Source organism: Onychostoma macrolepis, chromosome 03, assembly GCF_012432095.1.
Source record: "Onychostoma macrolepis isolate SWU-2019 chromosome 03, ASM1243209v1, whole genome shotgun sequence".
Lineage (NCBI taxonomy): Eukaryota > Metazoa > Chordata > Actinopteri > Cypriniformes > Cyprinidae > Onychostoma > Onychostoma macrolepis.
Window position 1 is genome coordinate 15624928 of NC_081157.1, and position 23395 is coordinate 15648322.

Here is a 23395-nt window from a genome sequence, read left to right on the forward strand (position 1 = left end):
TTTTTAGAGCAACAGATTTTCAACACCGCTTTACTCACTTGCCTAATCTTCACAGGAAATCTTTCTGAATGATCAGATGTTTTGTCTACAGTGGAAACAGTCCACAAATGAGACTTGCATTGTAATGCTCTATTCTAATTCTAATGAGAGTAGGAAGTCATTGTCCAGGCAAAATCATCCAGGATGTGCCATTTGCAGGGTCAAAGACATTCATACGTATCACTGGACAACACTGCAAACTAGCTTGGTTAATATCTACCTGTTTAATAACTAATAATTAGAAAAGAAAAAAAAAAAACACTTTCAAAAGGAAACACCATTGTTAGATTTTTAGTGGAACCTGTGCACACTTTATAAGTATCTTATAAAGTTAACGGCCAATGGCCAAAGCCAGTTTTTTATTCCCGTTTGGTAGTTGCTGAGTATTCATTTTGGAGCGGCTAAAGTGAGTGCGTCTGAGAGCGTCTGCTGCTCCGTGATGAACGCTGTGATCAGTAACTGCTCTCAATGACTGTATTGTCTGCCTGCTCTTTCAGCTCAAGGCTAAACTCTCAGCAGTTTGCTTTGAAGTGATTATCCCTTTATCACAAGCCAGAGCAAAGACTTTAGGGAGAACAATGGAAAATGAAAGCAAGTAGGAGGCTTATGGCAATTATCACAGACGTCCACCAGGAGTGAAGTGTGAATGTCCACTTTGTGAATGTCTGATGTGAGTGTGTGCAGGGGTCGGGGGGAGGAGGAAGGCATAGATGCAGGGAGGCAAAAGAAAATGAAGCAGATCATGATTTGCATGGCATACACGGAGCAATGACCATGCTTTGGGAGGAAATTATGGCTTAGGCAAATAAACAAGACCAGTCTGGGACAATATCTTTAAAGGTACAGTGCATCAAGAAATGAAAGTTCTCTCATCATTTATTCATCCAACCCATGTGATTTTCACAAAAGGAGATGTTAAGCAGGATTTCTTAACACAAAGTGACCAAAAGAACCATAGAAATATCTTAAAAGCACAATAACAGCAATTAATATGACATTATATTCCAAGTCTTCTGAAGTCATGTGATAGCTTTGTGTCAGGAAAATAAATTACACTTCTGCAAACTCAAATCTACTTAAGTGTTGTGGCAAAACGTGGCAACTACACATTTAGTAAAAACTGAGAAATGACTGAATTCAGGCTATAATTTGACCGTTGACTTACGAGTTTGGCTTAGCTATGTTCAGATTCACAAATGAAAAGTGAAAATTGATACCAAATGGATCAAAATTCAATCTAAAAACCTTTATTATGTTTTGCAGTTGTAGGTCAGCATTGTTTGTATGTCTTCAGAGGATTTCTTGAGACGTTGCAGTGTTGGGGGTAATGCATTACAAGTAATGTGAGTTACATAATCAGATTACTTTTGTCAAGTATAACTAGCAAAGCTACACATTACTTTTAATTAGTGCTGTCAAACGATTAATCGCGATTAATCGCATTCAAAATGAAAGTTTTTGTTTATTTATTATGTAGCCTATATATAAATACACACACATACAGTATATATTTTGAAAATATTTACATGTATATACATGTCTATATTTATATTCATATAATTTATATTATAAATAAATATATTTAATATATAAAAAATTTTTTCTGAAATATGTATATGCATTTATATATAGCTACATTAAAAATATACACATACATATATTATGAAAACAAAAACTTTCATTTTGGATGCGATTAATCGTTTGACAGCACTATTTTTATTTACACTTTTTCAAATAACTAGTGCCATTTACTTTTTTTCCCCCATTTATTGACTGACAGAGAAATTGGGAGTTATTGGGAAATTTACTCATCTCACTCGCACAAAAACAGATTCAGTATTTCTCAACATGAATAAAAACACAAACTTGCAATAATTCAATCTGTTAAATAACAAAAATATCCTCTATGTATTTAATCTCATTTTTATAACCAATGTCTTTACTTTTGACCTTCGATAATTCAATTCAACCATACTAACAAGCAAAAATTGACTTTTGACAAACACAGCATTTATGTTTTTTATCGCTGAAGAGTGTTGAACTTTCTTCTCCTGAGTCCTATTCTTCAAGCAATCCAGAATGGCAGCACAGCTGAAAGATGAGAAAAAGTAATGCAAAAGTAACGTAGCACATTACTTTCCATAAAAAGTAACTAAGTAATACAGTTAGCTACTTTTTAATGCAATATTGGGTCACACTTTATATTAGGTGGCCTTAATTACTATGTACTTACATCAAAAAATAAGTACAATGTACTTATTGTGTTCATATTGTATTGCAAAACACTTCTGCTGCTATTGAGGTGGGATACAGGTAAGGTTAGGGACAGGTTTGGTGGTATGGGTAGTTTTAAGAGTGGGTTAAGGTGTAAGGGATGGGTCAACAGTGTAATTATAAATGTAATTACAGAAATTAATTACAGATGTAATTACATAAAGGTATTATTAACAATATAAGTACAATGTAAGAACATGTATGTACACAATAAGTGCATTGTATCAAATGATTAATTTAAATGTAAGTACATAGTAGTTAAGGCCATCTAATATAAAGTGGGACCCAATATTGTAATACAATACTTTTAAAAGTAACTTTCCCTAACACTGTGTTGTTGTATGGACAAGAACACATGGGTTGATTCTGCTGAACTTCTCCTTTTGTGTTCCACATTCATACATTCTGGTTTGGAAAACATAAGAGTGAATAATGAGTAAATAATGACAGAATTTTCATTTATGGGTGAACTAACTCTTTAAGTGTGCATGAATCAAAAGAAAGGATGACTGGACCCAAAAAGAGAAAGAACTGTTAGTGTAAGTGCAGTCAGCAAAATCAGATGGCATGCAGGGTGCCGGGGTAGATACAATTAAAGTGTGGCGTTAAGATGGACTTTGAAGTTAGACATGGTGTCTTACACCCCTCCAGATGAAGAGAGCAACAATTCAGCTGCTTGTTATGGGCTTTTAAGAGGATCTTGTTAGAAATGGGAGATTTAAAGAAAATAAACTTGAATTTCGTCCTGGAATGGCCTTTGAGGTGATAGTAGCAGTGGGACGCTGTCAGGAACATGGTAGCTATTTGAAGCTGGTTTAGTCTTCTGCCAAAGAGGGGGGTTGGGTTACTGAAGGTTATTTATCAGCATTTTTTGTTTTGTTTTAATCCCATTTTGCGCATGACTTTAAAGTCAAACAATACATAGAAACAATGTCTGATGTTCTCTCTAATCCCTTTTTGGCCATGAAAGGGAGCACATCTGTAGAAATGATTTTCATTTCCTCTGCCAGCGGTGGGGAGCAGATGAAGACATCCTAAAGGTTCATCCTCATCCTCTTTATTTCTTAATTTGTCTAGGAGGAGAGGCAGGGTTACGGCCACGGTCCAGATCAGTCGGTTTCTTCCATATTGTGAAGTACATCTGAGTTTAACAGACTGCTGAAAGGGACTTGTGGCTCTGTAGACCTTGCGTGCCAGAGAAACAAGTGCACAGTGTCTTTTTTTTGTTTTGTTTTTGCGCTTCTGTTTTTGCAGTTGAGATATGGGCATTGCACTCAGGTTTATGCTGAGTAAGTTCTTGGAAAAGTTCTGCATACATCACCAGAGAGATGTTTTCACTGGAAGATCCAGTTATGACTTGAATGAATTAATAATAAATAAATAAAAATCAAACATACACATGAATGAATCATTCAGAACAAGTTCTATGACATGCATTTACAAAATAGGGTGAGTTTTCATTTCATGCTGACATTGAGTTATACATTCACTGGCTTTGATTCCAAAAAGTTGCTGTCAAAATGCTGGAGAGTTTATTTTTTTATGTCATTGCAAACTACAATGTCAGTATCAGACCCTGTTAGCATTACTGGGGTTGGAAAAGGCTGAAAAATACACACGCCCCCTCAATTTGTGTCACATCACCAATGTGTGGGATTGAGAGCACAGGACACAGGAAATCCCACATGAAAAAGATTCTGTCCTTCCTCCAGCATGTTAGAAGCTGCCATTAGACTGAAGATGACAATCTACCTGGAGCTGTGGTCTAACAAACCAAGCATCATGCCTTGTGTCCTATAAAATAATATTGCTGAAAGTAGTTCCTGTCTAGCTAAACCTGTGGGTGTGATTTCCAGGGAACACACTCGGTGATGTAACCCTTATAAGTTGCTTGAGCCTTTGCCAAATTAATAGAATGTAAATTTTGCTAAAAGTATAAAAGGATATTGTTAGTTTGTCCCAAATCTGGCTGACATGTAGTATATACACAATGGCCCCAAAGGTATTTGGACACATAAATCACATTCCAAATGGGCTGAATGTCATTGAATGAGATTATCAAGGCAGTCCAACTAGAGCTTTCTTTTTCTTTCTTTCTTTAGAAATAGTTTCACATTTAATCATGATTTTTTTTGCTCTGTGTCTTTTAAACACATTGTGCTTTTCGTGGATGTATGATCACAATTGTTTGGCAAAGTATCACTTTGTCTTCCTTTTCAGTATATCTGTTTTTAAAATCATTCCAACAATACACTAGTGAAACTGCTTCTGTTGAACTTTTATTTTATTTATTTTTTAAAATAATTTAATATTTTTGTTTCATTGCAAGCTGTAGTTTAAGCATAACAATTTGTGTGAAAAGTATACGTTGTTAACTGATTTTTTTAATTTAATTTTTTTGAGCTGACAGGGACTCCCTAAGATTGTGTAAGACCTAATGATCACGTTGTCCAGCATGCTTTGAGATGTTTCAAAGAGCACCTTGTGCTTCAGTGGAAGCAAGGACATCTGAGCTGTCCAGAGGGGTTCACATGATTAATGTCACTAATTTGATTAGTGACCTAGTAATAATGCAGTCTTCAATTTTTTACAATTTCATGTTATAATAATATCCCTTGATTGTAATTTTTCAAAAGGGCTCTGTTCATAATAAAATGCCATATTTTCAGTGTGTTCTCAGTCTTTTGGACCCAAGCCTCCTGACAGATGCTGGACAGAAAGGCATTATCAGAATATAGAATTAAAACTGTGTTAGTTTATATGGACCAGCTATATGATGTGGTTTATTGACTCTGCATTATTAAAGAGCAATGTGAAAACATGGTCATTTTTTATATTACTCACACTGACAACAGCAGACAGACACACACTAACAGCAGCTTTAACATGAGCGTTATGACTGCCAGACTGAGCACAGTTCTCTGTGTCACAATGCAACACATCAATATTAATGATGGGAAACAGACAAATATGAACTCGTCTGGCCCTACACAAATAGAGCGGAAAAAAGGAAACCTGTCCTGTGTACATGGAACAGAAACTAGTCTGACAGAAAATCCATGAGAGACAAAGGAACAGAAAAGATTGTCACACACATTTACACTCAGACTGTGTCATTGTCAAGACTCCAATGGCAGGTTCCCTTAACACCACACTTCAAAAAGTCTATGTATCCCTGCACACTGTGATAATGACACAAAATGTTATGCTAGTGTTGAAAGTAACATAAGCAAACAACAAAACACTGAATAAAAGAGGTAGGTTACAACAAGGCTTGACATGGATTATGAAGCTGCCTCAGTACATGCAGGGACAGAAAGTTTGTTTAAATGCAGCTGTGGATATGCCTGTGCAATCATTAAATCACATCACCATCCCGGGACAAACTAAAGACCTCAACCGCTCTCTGTCCACATTTACCTGAACTGAAAGGTCTCTTAAGGTCTGTGGATCACGAGAGTGGCATACTATAATTTTGAGTTCTCCTTTGTGTGTTAGCATTGTGTAATAGAATCATTTGTACACTTTTTAGTGTGTCATATGCATTTTTTTGCAATATTCAAGTAAATCATACAGCCAATATGCTAGTAATAGGCATGCTAATAAGCAACTTAAAATGTTTAAGTAAATGATAATTAAAAAAATAAGTTAAGTGAATTATTTTTTTAATTATCATTTACTTAAAAATTTGAAGGCAACATGTTTCCTCCATTTTTTTAAGTTAAGTCAACTTATCACTTTTTACAGTGTAGTAGTGTATTAGTTGACTGGTAGGGTTAGGGTTAGATTAAGTTGACATGTACTTGCAAAGTTACTTATAGTCAGTAGAATGTCTGTTGAGATGCCATCACAATAAAGAGTTAGTAGATACGAAGCAGACAGTCTACTAATATTCTAATGAGAGTTTGTTGACATGTAGGTGCAAAGTTACTTAGTGCCAACAAAATGTTCCACAAAAATGGTCAACAAAAATCCTAATATACTGTGGCCCCGTCTTTGTTCATGTGGCTGTTCCAAACCCAAACAATTCTACTAGAGATACATCTGTGTTAAACACATATACTGTACTGATTACAGCCAGACTGAGAAAACAAGGCTGTGACTAACCTAAAATAATATTTTCTTTGAGAGAATCTCTCCAAATGACCAGACTCATCAAAACATTTGTACTTTAAACAGTGACAAAACATACTGATGAAACCCTGGGGTAGTTTCACCCTTTTTCTATTAAATGACAATAATGGGAAACCTGGATAGTGATTGTAAACAATCAGTTTAAATGAAAATTACATAAATATATTACTACTCAATTAAAAGGCGGATGAATTGATGTTAAGGTATGCATGAGCAATGTTCAACAATAAAGAGAAAGTACAAATAATTCATTATCTTGCATCATATTTGGTTCAGATCCAAATGAAACATAAAAAACAAATGTGTGATGGAACATTATTAATATTATTGTGGGTGTAAACTCTTTATCATAATATTCAAGGAATATTATGATAAACAATTTACACCCACAGTACACTGCAACAGCACTGGCCAGAATGATGCATCAATACAAGTCTGTTTGCTCGACTGAGCAAAATAATCGCTGAGGTTATTTATTTATTTTTTTAACCTGATCTATTGCTGTCCTTTTGGGAATATTCTGTTTGTGAGTTCAGAAGTTGCCATTATGGCATGATCTGTGTTTACATGATTTTGCTGAAAATATCATATTTATTATCCTCTCTTACTGAGAAAGACTAGAAGATTTTAAAATCTAATTCAACAAATTAAAGAGAAAAGATTGTGCATTTCAAGCTCCTACAGTACACAAAATATGCACTAATTTATTTGTACAGTAAACATTCACAATTAGAGCTTCAATATGTATTTACATTGACAAGACTCTAATTTAAAAAGTCTGGACTCAAAGTGCTGCCCTCAAGTCACATTAGAATGATCATATTTAAGGGATGAATGCACATAAATGGCACCTTAAAGTTACCACGAGGTTGGTAAAGGTTGGAAAATGACAAATTTAAATTTTTTGTGGAATATTGCAGTCTTTTTTTAGAAGTTTCTTCACTCAGATGTATGTCCAAATAGGGGGAAAAAGATGATCCCAACTTCTGTTTCATAATGCAGTGTAACATTGCTGTGGATCAGCGGTGTCCAGTCCTGCTCCTGGAGGGTCAACGTCCTTCAAAGTTTATCTCCAACCAGCTCCAACACAGGGCCTGTCCCAAATGGCACACTTCATGTTCACTTGTGGTCTTGTGGGCTTACAATGGCTGCAGTGTACACAAATCCATTAAGTCCATGAGATAGTAAGGTGTCCCATTCATCATTTAGGCTTTCACAAGGGTGTTCGCGAGCACCCCCTTTACGTCACAAAAGCGAGGACTCAGAGGAAGACTGCAAAGGTGTAGGGTGCCATTTGGATCAAGGCCACACTTGTCTGGAAGTTCCTAGTGAATCTGACGATCTTGATTAGCTGCTTTCGGAGCTTTTAATTAGGATTGGAGCTAAACTTCACATGACATTAAAACCTCCAGGAACAGATTTGGACACCCCTGTTTTAGACAGTCTTGGAGCGCCTAGTTTTCCTGCTTGGGGATGCATCAGAAAACATGGTAGCAAACTATGACTGGTCTATTTAAACTATTATTAATACAATCGTATTCTCTACCATCAGACAACAAATACACAGGCGACTGCATCAACTACATAAAATGTATTCGCTATTCATTTTGTTGCATTGATGCTAAAAAAGCTCTGTCTTTGCACCTCAGGCTGTAGGCAAGGATGTACTGTATACTGGGTGAGGCAATTTCAGCATCCTCAATTCACCTGTATGCCTCTGGATTGTGGGAATTGCACCCAGAGGAAACCCATGCAAATAGTGAGTGCATTCAAACTCTACACAGAAAGGCCTCCTGACCCAGCCAGGACTAAAATCACTTTATGACTTCCCAACTAATAAGCGAGGACAACTTGTCAGCAGCAGAAATTCCACTAGTAATTATGACACTGTGGTGGTGTTCATGTGCATTCATCTCCTAAACATGATCATTCTGATATGACCTGAAAGCAGCATTACACTGGGTTTCCAAATGCAAATACAAACTTTGACCAGTGCTAGATGGTTTCATATCAGTATAAAGTGTTAATAAATATCAGCACTGCTGTGGAATGCAGGTGTGGAAACCTAACTGCCACCTCCTGTTTTAGAGCCAGTGTGGGATATTCCACTGGCTGTAATCTGCCTTTATGAGGTAATGGCACACAGCGCTACGCCCTCCTGATCTGCAGATAAGACAGAGACAGACCGGAGCGTGTAAAAATCCCTTTGATCCTCCCAATACTCCACAGATGAAAAATATTGATAAGGTTGAAAATAGCTTTGGTTTTGGCTGCAGTCGGGATCTATTGTGGAGTCCTGTAGAGCGTGGTCACGTTAAATATGTGACCTCTTGTTTGGATGGACTTGGTGACTGTGGTGCGGGGCAAGATTGGAGCATAATGAAGGCCGCAGAGAGTTCCCGTGTTATTGTTTAACAGATATCCCACTGTCTTTGCGTTCTGTGCGGTACAGCAATAGACGAGTGGGAGGAAACAGAGAGAGAAAAGTGAATGCCTTCATGAATAGCTATACTTTGGTGTCCCATTACTTTTAAAAACTCACGTTTTATAGTGGGAGCTATTAGATAAGTTAAACAAACTATCCCTGCATCCCAGCGTGCATAATATCAATGCTAAAGAGTATGTGAGATTAGAATAAGTGTGTCCCAAAAGCAAAAGGAGTATGCCAAAAGTCCCTGGACAATCTACTACTTTGGGTAAATTTTGTAAAATAACTCTGTTATTGCCCACAACCCACTGCTCTTTGGAGGAGAATTCGAAAAAAAAAAAACTGAAAATATGGCAGATGTTTGTGAGACCGACAATTAAGTAGAGATGCTCTGAAAGGAGTTTGAATTATTAATAATATCTATCTTACCGAAAAATATTTATTTAATGCTATCTGTGTTATATTTTATCTGCAAAAATTTTGGGAACTTTTGAAAAGATACACATAGATAACAGCAAAATAGGTATGTTTAGCCACTATTTAAATGAGTGGATGAGAATTTTTTTTTTTTTTTTTTTGAGTAGTTTAAAAAAAAAATTAAATTACATTAAATGTGTATATGAGGATGATAACTGTGACAGCACGATTGACAGAGGTTGGTTTATGGTGACAGTAAGTAACTGCACAATTTTAAGATGTGAAAGTATGTCTACTCTTCAGCTACACACTCAAAAGTGTCTACCTTTTCTTCTCAAAAAGGGTGCAGCATAAGAAGCCAAATTCAGACACAGCATATTATATAAACTATTATCTAGACATGTCCTTTGTATACTAGCCACCTAGTGGTTGTTGACACTGATCACCTTTGTCATTTCATTTGAGCAGGTGTGTCTAATTTGACTGTTTTGGGTAAAAGTCTATTTTGTGTGTGCTGTGGATTGCACCATTCTTTGCCGGAACTCATGGGTTTGCATCTTATTATTTGTTTTCTTTTAGAAATTGTTTCTATTATAAAGATTTGAATTGGAAGTGTGCCAGGTGTTATTTTGGTCACACTTTAGTTTGGGGACCAATTCTCAATCTTAACTAGTTATTAATTGCAACTTTTTCCCCAACAAAACGTTAGTTAAAGTTAAAGTTAGTAAGGTAGTTGTTAGGCATGGGGTGGATTAAGGTATCTAAAATATGGTCCATTAATATGTGCTTTATAAGTACTAATAAACAGCCAATAAGCTAGCAATATGTTAATAAAAAACTAGTTTATAGTGAGAATTGGTCCCTAAACTAAAGTGTTACCATTATTTTCATTGATTTAATTTACACACCTTCTTTCACTGACCTTCATTAGGAAAACAGATGCTTTTCAAACTAAGTTGAAGACTATTTTGTATTTTTATTTCATTAAAAGCGTTGAATCTTTGCTGCTACAGTGGAAAACAGAGCACCAAATACCCTTCATCTAACCAAAAGTCCACAGCCGCTATTCACAGAGAGACAATGCTTGATAAAACAGCACTTGATGAGGTTCTTGATGATCATTTGATCAGTGTTTCCAACCACAACTCCTCCAAGGTTTTTCCAGCAGGAGTCTGAAGCTCCTGTTACTCAGAGCTTTGTCTAACATTTGTCCGTTCGGCTCAACAGCAAAATCTGCACATCAAATAAATATCTGGTGGGGTTGTGTTACCTTTGGAAAAACGCAGATCAGACCATGGACAAGAGGAATTTGAGTGGGCAGATGTGTTAAATATTGTACTCTTCAATGCAGATACAACTTTAGCAAATGCTGCTTCAAAATATTGTCTGGGAAGATGCTTTCAACACGTGATCTTCTCTATTAAACAAAGTTTAGCTATGTGAATATTGACTGGTATTACAACTATTCTTACGTTACAAAGAACAGGAAAACAGAAAGCAGCACAACCGATGGCCTAAGAGCCATCTACCTAGACAGCATTTAAGCATCACACCGTTGGCTTAGCGACACGCTAACGTGAAACTCTATTGTGAGTCAAGTGTGAGCCTCAGATCACTATTTGTATGACACCACAGTTGCTGCCTTTGTAGAGTGCTCCAAATCAGTTACCACATGAAATGTAAATTATATGAATGTTACATTTCATGGATAAAGTTCAAAATTATTAGACATGATTCAAATGTGAGTTCATTAGAAACATTACAGTGTTTTATGTTGACTAACATTCATAATTGCATTCTGTATTATTAATTTATATTGTCAACTTCACTCGCCATCCCACATCAAATTAACATAAAAAAACAGGTCAAATATGCCCATGAAAAACTTGGCCTGATGTTGATTTGATGTAAACTGAACATCAAACATATTGTCCTAAATATACATTAGACTAATTTCAGTGTGGGATTCACTTCATATTTTCACTCAATTTTAAATTCAGTTTTCTGACGGCAATTTCTTCCAGTGGTAAACTGGAAGAAATTGCCGTCAGAAAACTGAATTTAAAATGATAGTTCAGCTGGGATCCATCTGGGGTGTTTCCCTGATTTTGCCCCTTGACTCTGGAATAGGCTCCTTGGCTCATTAGAAATATGTGACTCAGCCAATATTCCTGCAAAACTTACAAAAGTAACTTAAAAAAATACATTTACCTGCAGATACTAGGAGGCAGTAAAACACCAACAACATTTGTTGCTTTTCACACAGATTATGATTATGGGGCAGATTGTCGATAAATACTTATTACGATAAGACTTATTTTTGCGTGGCTTCTTGGAAAATACAATGTTATGACTTCAAAACACTTTTACCATAGTGCATGATTTACACATTTTCATCACATAATCTGCTCCATATATGTGACCCTGGACCACAAAACCAGTCTTAAATCGCTGGGGTATATTTGTAGCAATAGCCAAAAATACATTGTATGGGTCAAAATTATCAATTTTTCTTTTATGCCAAAAATCATTAGAATATTAAGTAAAGATCATGTTCCATGAAGATATCTTGTACATTTCTTACCATAAATATATCAAAACTTCATTTTTGATTAGTAATATGCATTGCTAAGAACTTCATTTGGACAAATTTAAAGGCGATTTTCTCAAGAGTTTTTTTTGCACCTTCAGATTCCAGATTTTCAAATAGTTGTATCTCGGCCAAATATAATTTCAGATGATGTATACATCTCAATTTCGAAAAATTGAGACTTAAGACTGGTTTTGTGGTCCAGGGTCACATATATTACTTTTTCACTCATTTTGCCTGAAGCTCACCTGGTACGGCGTTGCACTTGTGAAGCACTTTGGTAGAAGTCTGGTGAAACATGAACACTCCACAAAAAAGAACCAAAGTCTTGTATATGGAAGCTAAAATAGCATGGTTACTTCAGCAAAGGGTTTTATTGCTTGTTTGCTTTTGTTAACACCATCGGTTAGGTTTAGTGTGGGGTTTAGTGTAGGTGGTATGGTAATTTAAAATGTGATAGAGCATTAACATTTTAGTGGACATTTCATTTCTGAACTGCCGTGAATATGTTGAATACAATGTAAATAATAATGTCAACAAAAAGGAAAGTGTGTGACATATTAGATTCATACTACACTTTCTAAGATTATTAGGATATTCAGCTGAAGTTTCATCTTATGTTTTCTTGTAGCATTTCACATAGCTGTTATTGGTCTGTAGAGTGCTTCTCACTGATTTCAATGGAATGGTTATTCTTAAACTTTGATCCATTTATCCATAATGCTCGTAATAATTTACTGTAAGCAAAAACAAACAAACAAAAAAACACTTTAGTTTATTTTTCCCATTTTCCAGGTTTCAGATGTGTGTGACAGCACTTAATCTCTCAAAAGACTGAAAAAACAGACTTATAGTTTTTAAAGAAAAATTTAAAAATATTTTTTAAAGGGGTCCTATTATGCTCTTTTACAAAGTCTTGATTTTGTTTTGGGGGTGTACTAGAACATGCTCTCATGCTTGGTGGTTCGAAAATCACATTATTTTTCACATAATTTACATTATTACAATAACTTTCTCCCCAGCCTGGCACAAACGGCTCGATTAGTTCCGGGTTTGATGAAGGCCCTCCATCCGAAAAGCGAAATGTGTTGTGATTGGTTAGCTGTCCCCGTGCATTGTGATTGGCGAACTGCTTAGATGGTGTTTCAATATTGCCCCGCCCCTTGCCAGAACAGCAAGTTTGTCAATATTGCTATATCAATTCAGACCCCAAGAATATTGAACAAGAGGATCGCGCAGAACCTTTGCACGCATGGATATTGCAAGACATGATTGTAACACCAGTCACAAATTCTTATAAAAATGTTTTTAGATATGTTAAAATCATCGGAAACGTACATCTGATGAGACTGTAATCAGTAAATTATTACTTTTTTTAAATGAACATTTCACGTGAACAAAGAAAGCCAATGAATTTAAACTGAAACATAAAAAAAGTTAATTAGTTTTACAAACTTTTTTTTTTTTTACTTTTTGAACTTCATTAATGTGCACATCTGAAAAGCCTCTTTGAGTTTGGATGTACATTTCTATAGTATTGTGTATTTTTAAAATAGTTTTTAACATTGGTTGATAAACGTACAAGTACAATTGCTATGGACTTGTTAATATCTTTAGTTATTTGCATGTTCTTTTGAACAACTGTTAGACTTTGCACTTATGCTTTACTTTAGAAAAGAAACTGATTAAAAATAAACAAATCAACAACTGTAAATGTCAGAAGTGGTGTACCAGATAAAGGGGACAAGGTGCTTGTCAAACACTATAAACTTTTATGTTATGAAATGATGCATCATACATGGAGTTTCTTGACTATAAATATTTTTATAGTATAACTCAAAGGTCAAGGTACAGGTTTGACACCATATTTTGAGAATGACTCAATAATAAGAATAAATATTCTGTATGAAATCAGCACAAGCTCCTGTGATATGACTCAATTTTCTCTGCTGATGTTTGTAAGACTCTTATCTGCCTCCATTCATGGCCTACACTTTTTTCCTGTTCGATGAGCCAAATCACCCAGAAATAGGCCACAACTCAGAAGTAAATTTGGTCGCAAATTCTGTTTCATGCCAACTTTAAACATTATTTGCAATGTAACATTGTAGTGGCTGCTAAAAACTGGGATTTACCATCACAGCTAAAAATGTAATATAAAAAAATCAAAGATTTTCAATTTCAAACAGTAAAAATACTTTACAACAGAAGAGATCTAAAACAATGATAACAACTGTTATCAGAGGCAAATGATAGCCACATGGATCCTACTGTTAAATAATGCCATTAATGCTGATGTGTATAATTGTCTGTGCTAAAATACTGTTTAGCATGTAGAGTCATTGCTGTAGTTTGTCTTCTCGAAGAGTGTAAACTGTGACTGTTTGAGCAGCCTGACATGTCAACTTCTGACTCAGTCAGTTGTGTGAGTTTGGGGCGGGACCAGTTGTTTGCCAGATGACAGATGGAGGTGGAAGTGTTTGGGAAACTTGTTTCTCATGCTTATAATTTTTTTGTAATTCCATTTAGTTCCACTAGTAGCACAGAAATCACAGATTCACCTTTAAAGTGCCCCAATTATGGGTAATGAAAGGTTCATATTTTGGTTTTGGGAGTCCCCAACAACAAGTTGATATGCATGCAAGGTCAAAAAAACACTTTCATTTTCTTATAATATGCATTTATTTTTCTTACTTGCTCAACGACTCCCAAACCCCTCCTTTGCGTGATGCTAATCTGCGGTGATTGGTCGATTGGTCTCATTTCCATTCCATCATGCCTGTAATGTCTGATAAAGCAGAGCAGTGCTGCTTTGTGTGCTATTTTTACCGTTCCAGAAGTGGCACCTAGTGGCAAAGAATGAATTTGCATTTTCATTCAGACCAATGCGAAGAGACCAACAAGTGGACGGGCAATATGCTGAGGTTTCATGTTGACGTCAATTTCATTTTAAAAACAACCCGTTTCAATGGTTCAGAGTCGACTCTTTCTTTTGAGAGATAATAACACGGTGCACTTTCAGATTTAAAACTTTGCAGGGTGTTTTCATTCACTGTAATTTTCAAAAATCCATAATAGGGGCACTTTAACTGAAGCCAACAGGAAAATGACAACAATGCAAAGTCAGAGGTTTACAAAACAATGTCATATTTAATTATAATGATAATAATAAAAAACAAAACCAAAAAAAACAACAACAAATTATGTTTTTCACAGACGAACATTACAATTAAAAATGAATCCAACAACAACAACAACCAAAAAAAATAAATACAATGACTTGGTACATAAATATGGCTTAAAAAAGTGGCACATCAGACAAGTGCAGCATGAAAGCAGCGGTGAGTGAGGATGAGGATGGTGGCGTGTGTATCAGGAAGGGCTCGCCTTACAAGTCTGTATGAGGACATAAATGAATGGCCTGATATCATCCACTACCTATACAGTGAGAGAGAGACACAGGGATTGTGATTACGATGTGTTGAATGAAACATGGTTTTTAACTAGTGCATTAAACATTTTTTAAAACAACATATCCAAGCCTCAAACATATTTTTAGAGATCACACCACAGGACCACTACATTGTAGCAATGGGGAATTCATTTTTATGAAAGCCTGGACTTACTGTGTAGAAAACGTGCAGGTTAAATAATCATGAATGAAGTTAATCTAAATTAGGTTTCGGTTGTAACCGGTGAGTTGTTTTTATTTTTTTATATTTAGTGTACTATTGAGGACTGGTCAATAGCTTATCAGAAAATATTTGATTTATGAGATGAGGTGTGGTTTGTGCTTCCAAACTGTACTTCCCAGTATTTCATATAATTATTATCCTGACTACAAAAACTACTGGTCACAAAAACAGAATGATAAAACACAAATTAAAATGCACATAATGCACAACCTATTCATTGCATTGCATTAGTGCTAAAACATCTTGCTATCAGTATAGCCAAGTTTCCATTCAAGGGTTTTGCGGAAACCGATTCAGCGCATCAAAATATTTACTGATGCAGCAGATGGAAATGCTGACTATCATTAAAATTTCACAACACAATCTTTGGTCACGATTTATTTTGGAACCAATTCTCACTATTAACTATGACTTTTGCCTCAATAAACTCATAATTTGCTGCTTATTAACAGTTAGTAAGGTAGTACATAAGTTTAGGTATCAGGATTAAGGTATCTAAAATGTGTTCATGCAGAGTAATGCATTAATATGTGCAAGTTACATTACAAGTACTAATAAACAGCCAATATGCTAGTAGTTAATAGTGAGAATTGGTCTCTAAAGTGTTTTTTACTGCATAAATTCTGTGTTAATTCCTAAAATGCCTGTATGTTGCTCCCATTAAAGCTTGTTTCTTGGTAAAGTTCAAGCGTACATTAAATCTATTCATACATAGTGGCCTAAAAAACTTCAAGTTGCATATTACAGTTGAATGGTCCATGTCATTTTAGAGCAACTTTTTCTTAGTAGGGATTTAAAACAGTTCAAAGAATAAAAGCAAATGTTTTGCTGTGGTAAAAACAACCTCTCATTATTTATTCATATATTTTGTCAAATATTATTTTCTTGATTTATCATTTCTTTTATTTCACAATGTTGCAAACTAAAATGTTTTATACATTTTGGGCAGAATTATTATTATTTCATTTTTGATGCGCCTAAACGTAAACACCAATTCATTTTTCTTAAAGAATGACTTTATTACGCACACCATTTTATTGGATGGAAACAGGCTGGAGACCGCAAATTTTATACTTACTTAGCTTACTTTTTACACAGTTTCACTTACAACAGAACAGTGCACAAAGTGGATAGAAACTTGCCTATGTCAGAAAGTGAAAGAGAGAGAAATGAAATTATATTATAGTCCAGCATGCCTATAATATTCTGATCAAAATCACACATGCATGCGTCATGATACTCTCGTGAACGCAGGTCGAAGACTGACACGGAAGAGAAGAAATTATTGAATAAAGTCGTTATTTTTGTTTTCTTTGTGAACAAAAAGTATTCTCGTAGCTACATACAATTATGGTTGAACCACTGATGTCACATGGACTATTTCATCAATGTCCTTATACTACGTTTCTGGGCCTTGACTGTGGTAGGACCCTTGGAGGTTCACAGAGCTCTCAGATTTCATCAAAAATATCTTAATTTGTTTTCCAAATATGAACGAAGGTCTTATGGGTTTGGGACGACATAAGGGTGCGTAATTAATGACAGAATAGTTTTTTTTTTTTTTTTGGTGAACTATGCCTTTAAAATCCCTCTTGGGTGGTCAGAAGAGATCCACCACTGTTTACACCTGCTACTAAGAGCAGTCTCCTGATTTTATCACTAGATACGTTACTCACTATATCACTGTGAGTTTATCACTCTTAGTACAAAGCAAGAAAGAAAGTGGGAAAATTTCAACTGAATGTAGTCTCTTATTTCAGAGCCAATTTCAAACTTTTTTAAGACTGTGTTATTATTTTTTTTTAAATGGTAACCAGTGAAGGGACTGTAGATTAAAAATAGCCATTAGCTAACACTGGTACAGAGCATGAACTGTCTGTCTGGAATCAGTAAAATCAGTCTGGAATGCCTGCTCTTTCTCAGGCTGCACCAGCAGACAATATTTAATCAGTAACCAGTTAACAATTAGAGTGAAAGAGGAAATGAGCATCAACTAGAGGCCACAACTGACACATGACACTGTTTGTTTATTCCACTCTGATCAAAAGGGCCAATCAACACCTGCAGCGGTCAGAGCTCTGGTGGGGGTGGGTTTATAGTTCACATGGTCTCTTTATTGTGAAGCTGGTCTTGTGATGGTCTCAGGCTCAGTCAACACATTCACAGTCTGTTCACTGACCATCTAATAAAACAGGAAAGCACGGTACTGCTTTAGTAAATGGACCAATTCTCACTATTAACTAGCTGCTTATTAGCATGCCTATTATTAACATATTGGCTGTTTATTAGTAATTATAAAGCGCATATACTGCATGACCATATTCTACATCCTTAATCCTACCCAATACCTACACTTAACTACTACCTTACTAACTATTAATAAACAGCAAATTAGGAGTTTATTGAGATAAAAGTTGGTTTGTTAACAGCGAGAATTGGACCTTAAAATAAAGAGTGACTGAAAGCACCTATGAACACCACAAGCTCCAATCAGACTGTTATGCATCATTTTGGCATCAGGTTTCACAGGTTTACTTTGTAAGATCTCGAAACGGCCTGTAAAAACAAACTGCGGTTGGTCCTTATGTGTATCAGTAATTACAGTGTTTCTATACTGCAAACTTGGACAAAGAGAGCAGAGGGGTGTCTTGTGAACTTGTCATATTTGTGGACAATCATTCAGACAGAGCACAAATGCCTGTGCTTTTTAAACCAAGAATGCATATATAAATAGACAATGCACAGCTGACATGAAGATGGATTAATTGTGTGTGTGAAAGCATGTCCAGGTCCTCACCTCCTGATGTGACCAGCATCTAGCTGCTCCTGTAAGACTGACGCTCTCTTCTGCAGGAAGCTGACCTGCAGAATAAATAACAAAATCATTTACACGTGCAAGCATTCCTAGAGCATTATGGGCTCGTTCTCTGGTGAAGAGTGTGAGCTCAAGAGTAATTAATGTATAAGCAGCCCGCAGGATTCTGAATGGTAAACCCCCAACTGTTGACGCACTTTCTCTTTTAGAAACTGTCAGACCAGATTATTGTACTCTACTTTTAAAGGGCTCATGTCAAGAGAAACTGAATTGTCCTTGATCTTTGGAAATAAAAGACTTCAATGTGCTATTAAAACATACTGTAATGCTCAGAACTCAAAATGTCCTCCCAGCCTATAAAAGAGCATTTACTAAAAACAGCTCATTCAGAACTTTCACAACTTTTTGACATCGATCAGATGAATACATTAACACATCAATGACACCCACTGGGTGTTCAGAAACTTTATCTGCCTACTATCAGAGGAAAAAAACCACATATGATTCATGCAACCCCATTAATTTCTAACAATTGCTTTTACCATGTGCTATTGTGTAACAATAGTGAGTAGCAAAAATGTATGTCAATACAGCAACCGTAGATCCGCTGTGAGCAAATGTGATTCTTTATGAAAACATTTTCTCGTAAAAAAGAAATACACTTGGTTAATTCTGGCTTTTTAAATTTTGTATGAGCCTTAAAAGAATGTACATTGTTCTGCGACGATTTTCCTGGAAACCAAGATACACAAAGCAAACCTCAGAACAAATCTAATGTTACCATCCTTGCAAATGCATGCCTCTGATTCTGAAAAGAATGACTATGGTTAGATTCCTAAACGGCCACTGGTTTTGTTAAAATAATGCACTGCTATGTGCAATGCTCGAAATATTCAAGGACAGAGGAGGCCACGCTGGTCACCAATTACAACGCATAAACATATCAGATCACAGAGCTGTGGCTGCGATTCTGAAAGAATCTAGTCGGAGCTATTCAGAGGCGTGCGCCAGGGCTTTGAACTGTGATCTTGAAATGTTGTTTGAGGGGCCCCGGACCATGCCTGACAAAGAGGGGCTATTGTTTAGATTTGAAATGTTTAAAAAAATGCCCTTGCCGCAGACTCGTGTAGAACAAGGCTGACTGTAACTAATAGGACCCTGGCCGGAGCCCTTGAAGCCTGTATTAATGTGGTTGGCTGGTGTAATTGCACATAAGGAGATGAACTGGACCAGAGACTTCAAAGACCCTTGGCCACATTAGATCCATGTCTATGCAGGAACTTGCAGCACTTGTTACCCCCTCCCCTTCCCAAGAAATCAAATAAACAAGAGCCACTTGAGTTCAAAGACGTGAGGTCTGACTGCTCGGCATTATTAGCTGAGGGACAGGAAACTGCGATGGCATACAAGAAACCAAATGTGGAGGTACTGGAGTGACTTATCACATGTGATGGTGCAGGACTTCATACGAGGGGCTGAAAACCCTGTAATTTTGGCAAAGCTTTATTTTAAGGACCAATTCTCACTATTAACTAGTTGCTTATTAGCATGCCTGTTACTAGCATATTAGCTGTTTATTAGCACCAATAAAGCACATATTAATGCCTTATTCTGCATGATTATAGTTTAGATCTCTTAATCCGACCCCACACCTAAACCTAACAACTACCTTACTAACTATTAATAAGCAGCAAATAAGGAGTTTGTTCAGGGAAAACTCTTAGTAAATATGTGTTCCCTATTCTAAAGTGTTACCGTAATTTTGATTGATTAGTGCTCATAATATACAGAACTGAAACTAGACCTTAATTTAAAAGTGGAAACTCCAAACAATGGCAATAAGATCTCACTGCTCCACAAATGCTTCACTGTTTGTGGATGTGGCTACATTTCTGCAAAACTTGAAATACGTTGTTTTGGGTACATTTCACATTTTCAGGTGACATGCCCACAATACGCGCTATAAATGATATCCTTTGCAGATGCGGCTTTATTAAACAGCCCAGTGTTATGAAAAAACCTGCTTGTGGATACATACACTGTGTGCAGAATTATTAGGCAAGTTGATATTCTGGTCATATTTTTTTCCAAGAACATTTTACCAATTCCAAACCACATCAATCTTAATAACTACTATTGATATTGTATTTAATAATTTATAAGTGATATATAATTGTCCATGAAGGCTGATAGTCAGAAACCTCTTATTTCAGGTCTCCAGAATTACAAGGTGTCAGGTCCTCAGAGACTTTGCTTGGGTAAAAAAATTCTTTAAAATGGCCCTCACTTAATAAGAATAACATGCTGAAGTGTTGTGAAATACATGAAAACTGATTTTGTATAGGATTTATGGACAGATAAGTTGTGAGTGACTCTTGAAGGACCAGCATCACATCCTCTTGTACCACTGTTTGAAGAATTTATCTTCCAGAATCTGGCAGTAAGTTTTGGGAGCTCATTTTAGTTCATCTCCTATCCTGAAAAGTCTGTCTTGCAGGATTGATTAAAAATGAGCTCCTAAAACTTACTGCCAGATTCTGGAAGATAAATTCTTCAAACTGTGGCACAAGAGGATGTGATGCTGGTCCTTCAAGAGTCACTCTCAACTTATCTGTCCATAAAGCCTATAAAAAAATCAGTCTTCGTGTATTTCACAACACTTCAGCATGTTATTCTTATTAAGTGAGAGTCATTTAAAATATTTTTTTACCCAAGCAAAGTCTCTGAGAACCAACCAGGAAGGTTGCAGTTCTGTAAAATGATGGTGCTGGAGACTAAATGGTTCCTGATGGTTTCTCACCAAATTCTTGACATTAATTCCTAATTCTTTTGCAGTTAACGTGTCTTTTCTTCTCCACCTGTTTTTTCTGACCGTGCTGACCCAAAGAGCATTTCACTGCCCAGTGGTCATGCCTTAACTTTGCTAATTCTATTATTGCATTAGTACTGCATCCTTCTCATGGGCATTTAATAATTGTTTTACTTTTATTCTTGAGTTCAATCTCATTTTTGGCTCATTTTATCTGCAAAAGAAAACCTGCCTAATAATTCTGCACACCTGAAATAAGGAGTTTTTAACTTTCAGCCTTCATGGGCAATTATATATCACTTATAAATGATTAAATACAAAATTGATAGTAGTTACTAAGATTGATGTGGTTTGGAATTGGTAAAATGTTCTTGGAAAAAAAATATAACCAGAATATCAACTTGCCTAATAATTCTGCACACAGTGTAGTTGCAAAGTGATATTGAGTTGCCTGTAGCATGTTTCACGGCTGTTTCAAAATTAAATCTTCCATGATTGCCACTAAATAGCATGTTCAATTTTCTCCAAAACAGTTAAAGGTAACTGTGCCAACAGTTTATTATGTTGGTTAATGCATATGTCATGGCAGTCTTGAAATGAAATGTCTGGTAAGTGGCGATAAAGTGTATAGTGTACAGTTATAGTGTAAATAACTACACTAATCCCTACCCTAAACCTAACAAAAGCAAACATGAGATAAAGATGAATTTGCTGAAGCAACCATGCCATTTTAGCACACTTCTATGTGCTCTAAGCTTTTTTTGTGGAGTGTTGTGACTCGTGTTTAACAGGACTCGTACCCCACATTGCAAATGCAGCACTATGCTTTATTACATAAGACAACCATATAGAGCTGGATATTTGATGCAAATGTATTAGTTTACATATCAAGCACTATGGTAAAAGTGATTTGAGGCCATAAATAGTATTGTGCAAGGAACAATGTGAAAACAAATCTTTATTAATCCATAACCTGCCCCTGTAATCGTGTGAAAAGGAAGAAAAGTTGGTGGTTTTACTGCCTCTAGTGTTCGTTTCAGCTGGAAAGTGCATTGAAATGTACAGGTGCTGGTCATATAATTAGAATATCATCAAAAAGTTGATTTATTTCACTAATTCCATTCAAAAAGTGAAACTTGTATATTATATTCATTCATTACACACAGACTGATATATTTCAAATGTTTATTTCTTTTAATTTTGATGATTAGAGCTTACAGCTCATGAAAGTCAAAAATCAGCATCTCAAAATATTAGAATATTTACATTTCAGTTTCAATAAATGACCATACCTTAAGTATAAATTCTGGGTATCTCTTGTTCTTTGAAGCCACAATAATGGGGAAGACTGCTGACTTGGCAATGATCCAGAAGACGAACATTGACGCCCTCCACAAAGAGGGTAAGTCACAGAGGGTCATTACTGAAAGGTGTGGCTGTTTACAGAGTGCTGTATCAAAGCATATTAAATGCAAAGTTGACTGGAAGGAATAATTTGGGTAGGAAAAGGTGCACAAGCAACAGGGATGACTGCAAGCTTGAGAATACTGTCAAGCAAAGCTGATTCAAACACTTGTGAGAGCTTCACAAGGAGTGGACTGAAGCTGGAGTCAGTGCATCAAGAGTCACCACGCTCAGACGTCTTCAGGAAAAGGGCTACCAAGCCACTTCTGAACCAGAGACAACGTCAGAAGCATCTTACCTGGGCTGTGGAGAAAAAGAACTGGACTGTTGCTCAGTGGTCCAAAGTCCTCTTTTCAGATTAAAGTAAATTTTGCATTTCATTTGGAAATCAGGGTCCCAGAGTCTGGAGGGAGAGTGGAGAGGCACAGAATCCATGTTGCTTGAAGTCCAGTGTGACGTTTCCACAGTCAGTGATGATTTGGGCTGCCATGTCATCTGCTGGTGTTGGTCCACTGTGTTTTCCGAAGTCCACAGTCAACACAGCCATCTACCAGGAAGTTTTAGAGCACTTCATACTTCCTTCTGCTGACAAGCTTTTTAAAGATGCTGATTTCATTTTCCAGCAGGACTTGGCACCTGCCCACACTGCCAAAGGTACCAAAAGCTGGTTCAATGACCATGGTGTTACTGTGCTTGATTGACCAGAAAACTCACCAGACCTGAACCCCATAGAGAATCTATGGGGTATTGTCAAGAGGAAGATGAGAGACACCAGACCCAACAATGCAGA

At 36.2% G+C, this 23395-nt stretch overlaps 1 protein-coding gene across 4 annotated transcripts in view; it reads right to left on the reverse strand.

The window, feature by feature from the left end:
* Positions 1-1820: 1820 nt before the first annotated feature.
* Positions 1821-23395, reverse strand: part of cep112 (centrosomal protein 112) — a 178135-nt gene continuing 156560 nt past the window's right edge. Inside the window, exons 24-25 of one of the 4 annotated variants that reach the window (XM_058770000.1) lie at positions 18375-18439; positions 1821-2130 (exon numbers count right to left, since the gene is read on the reverse strand). In XM_058770000.1, coding sequence (XP_058625983.1) covers positions 1944-2130; positions 18375-18439 — 252 coding nt within the window. In that variant the 3' untranslated portion in view covers positions 1821-1943. The other 3 variants (XM_058769999.1, XM_058770003.1, XM_058770002.1) reach the window with 3 other exon arrangements.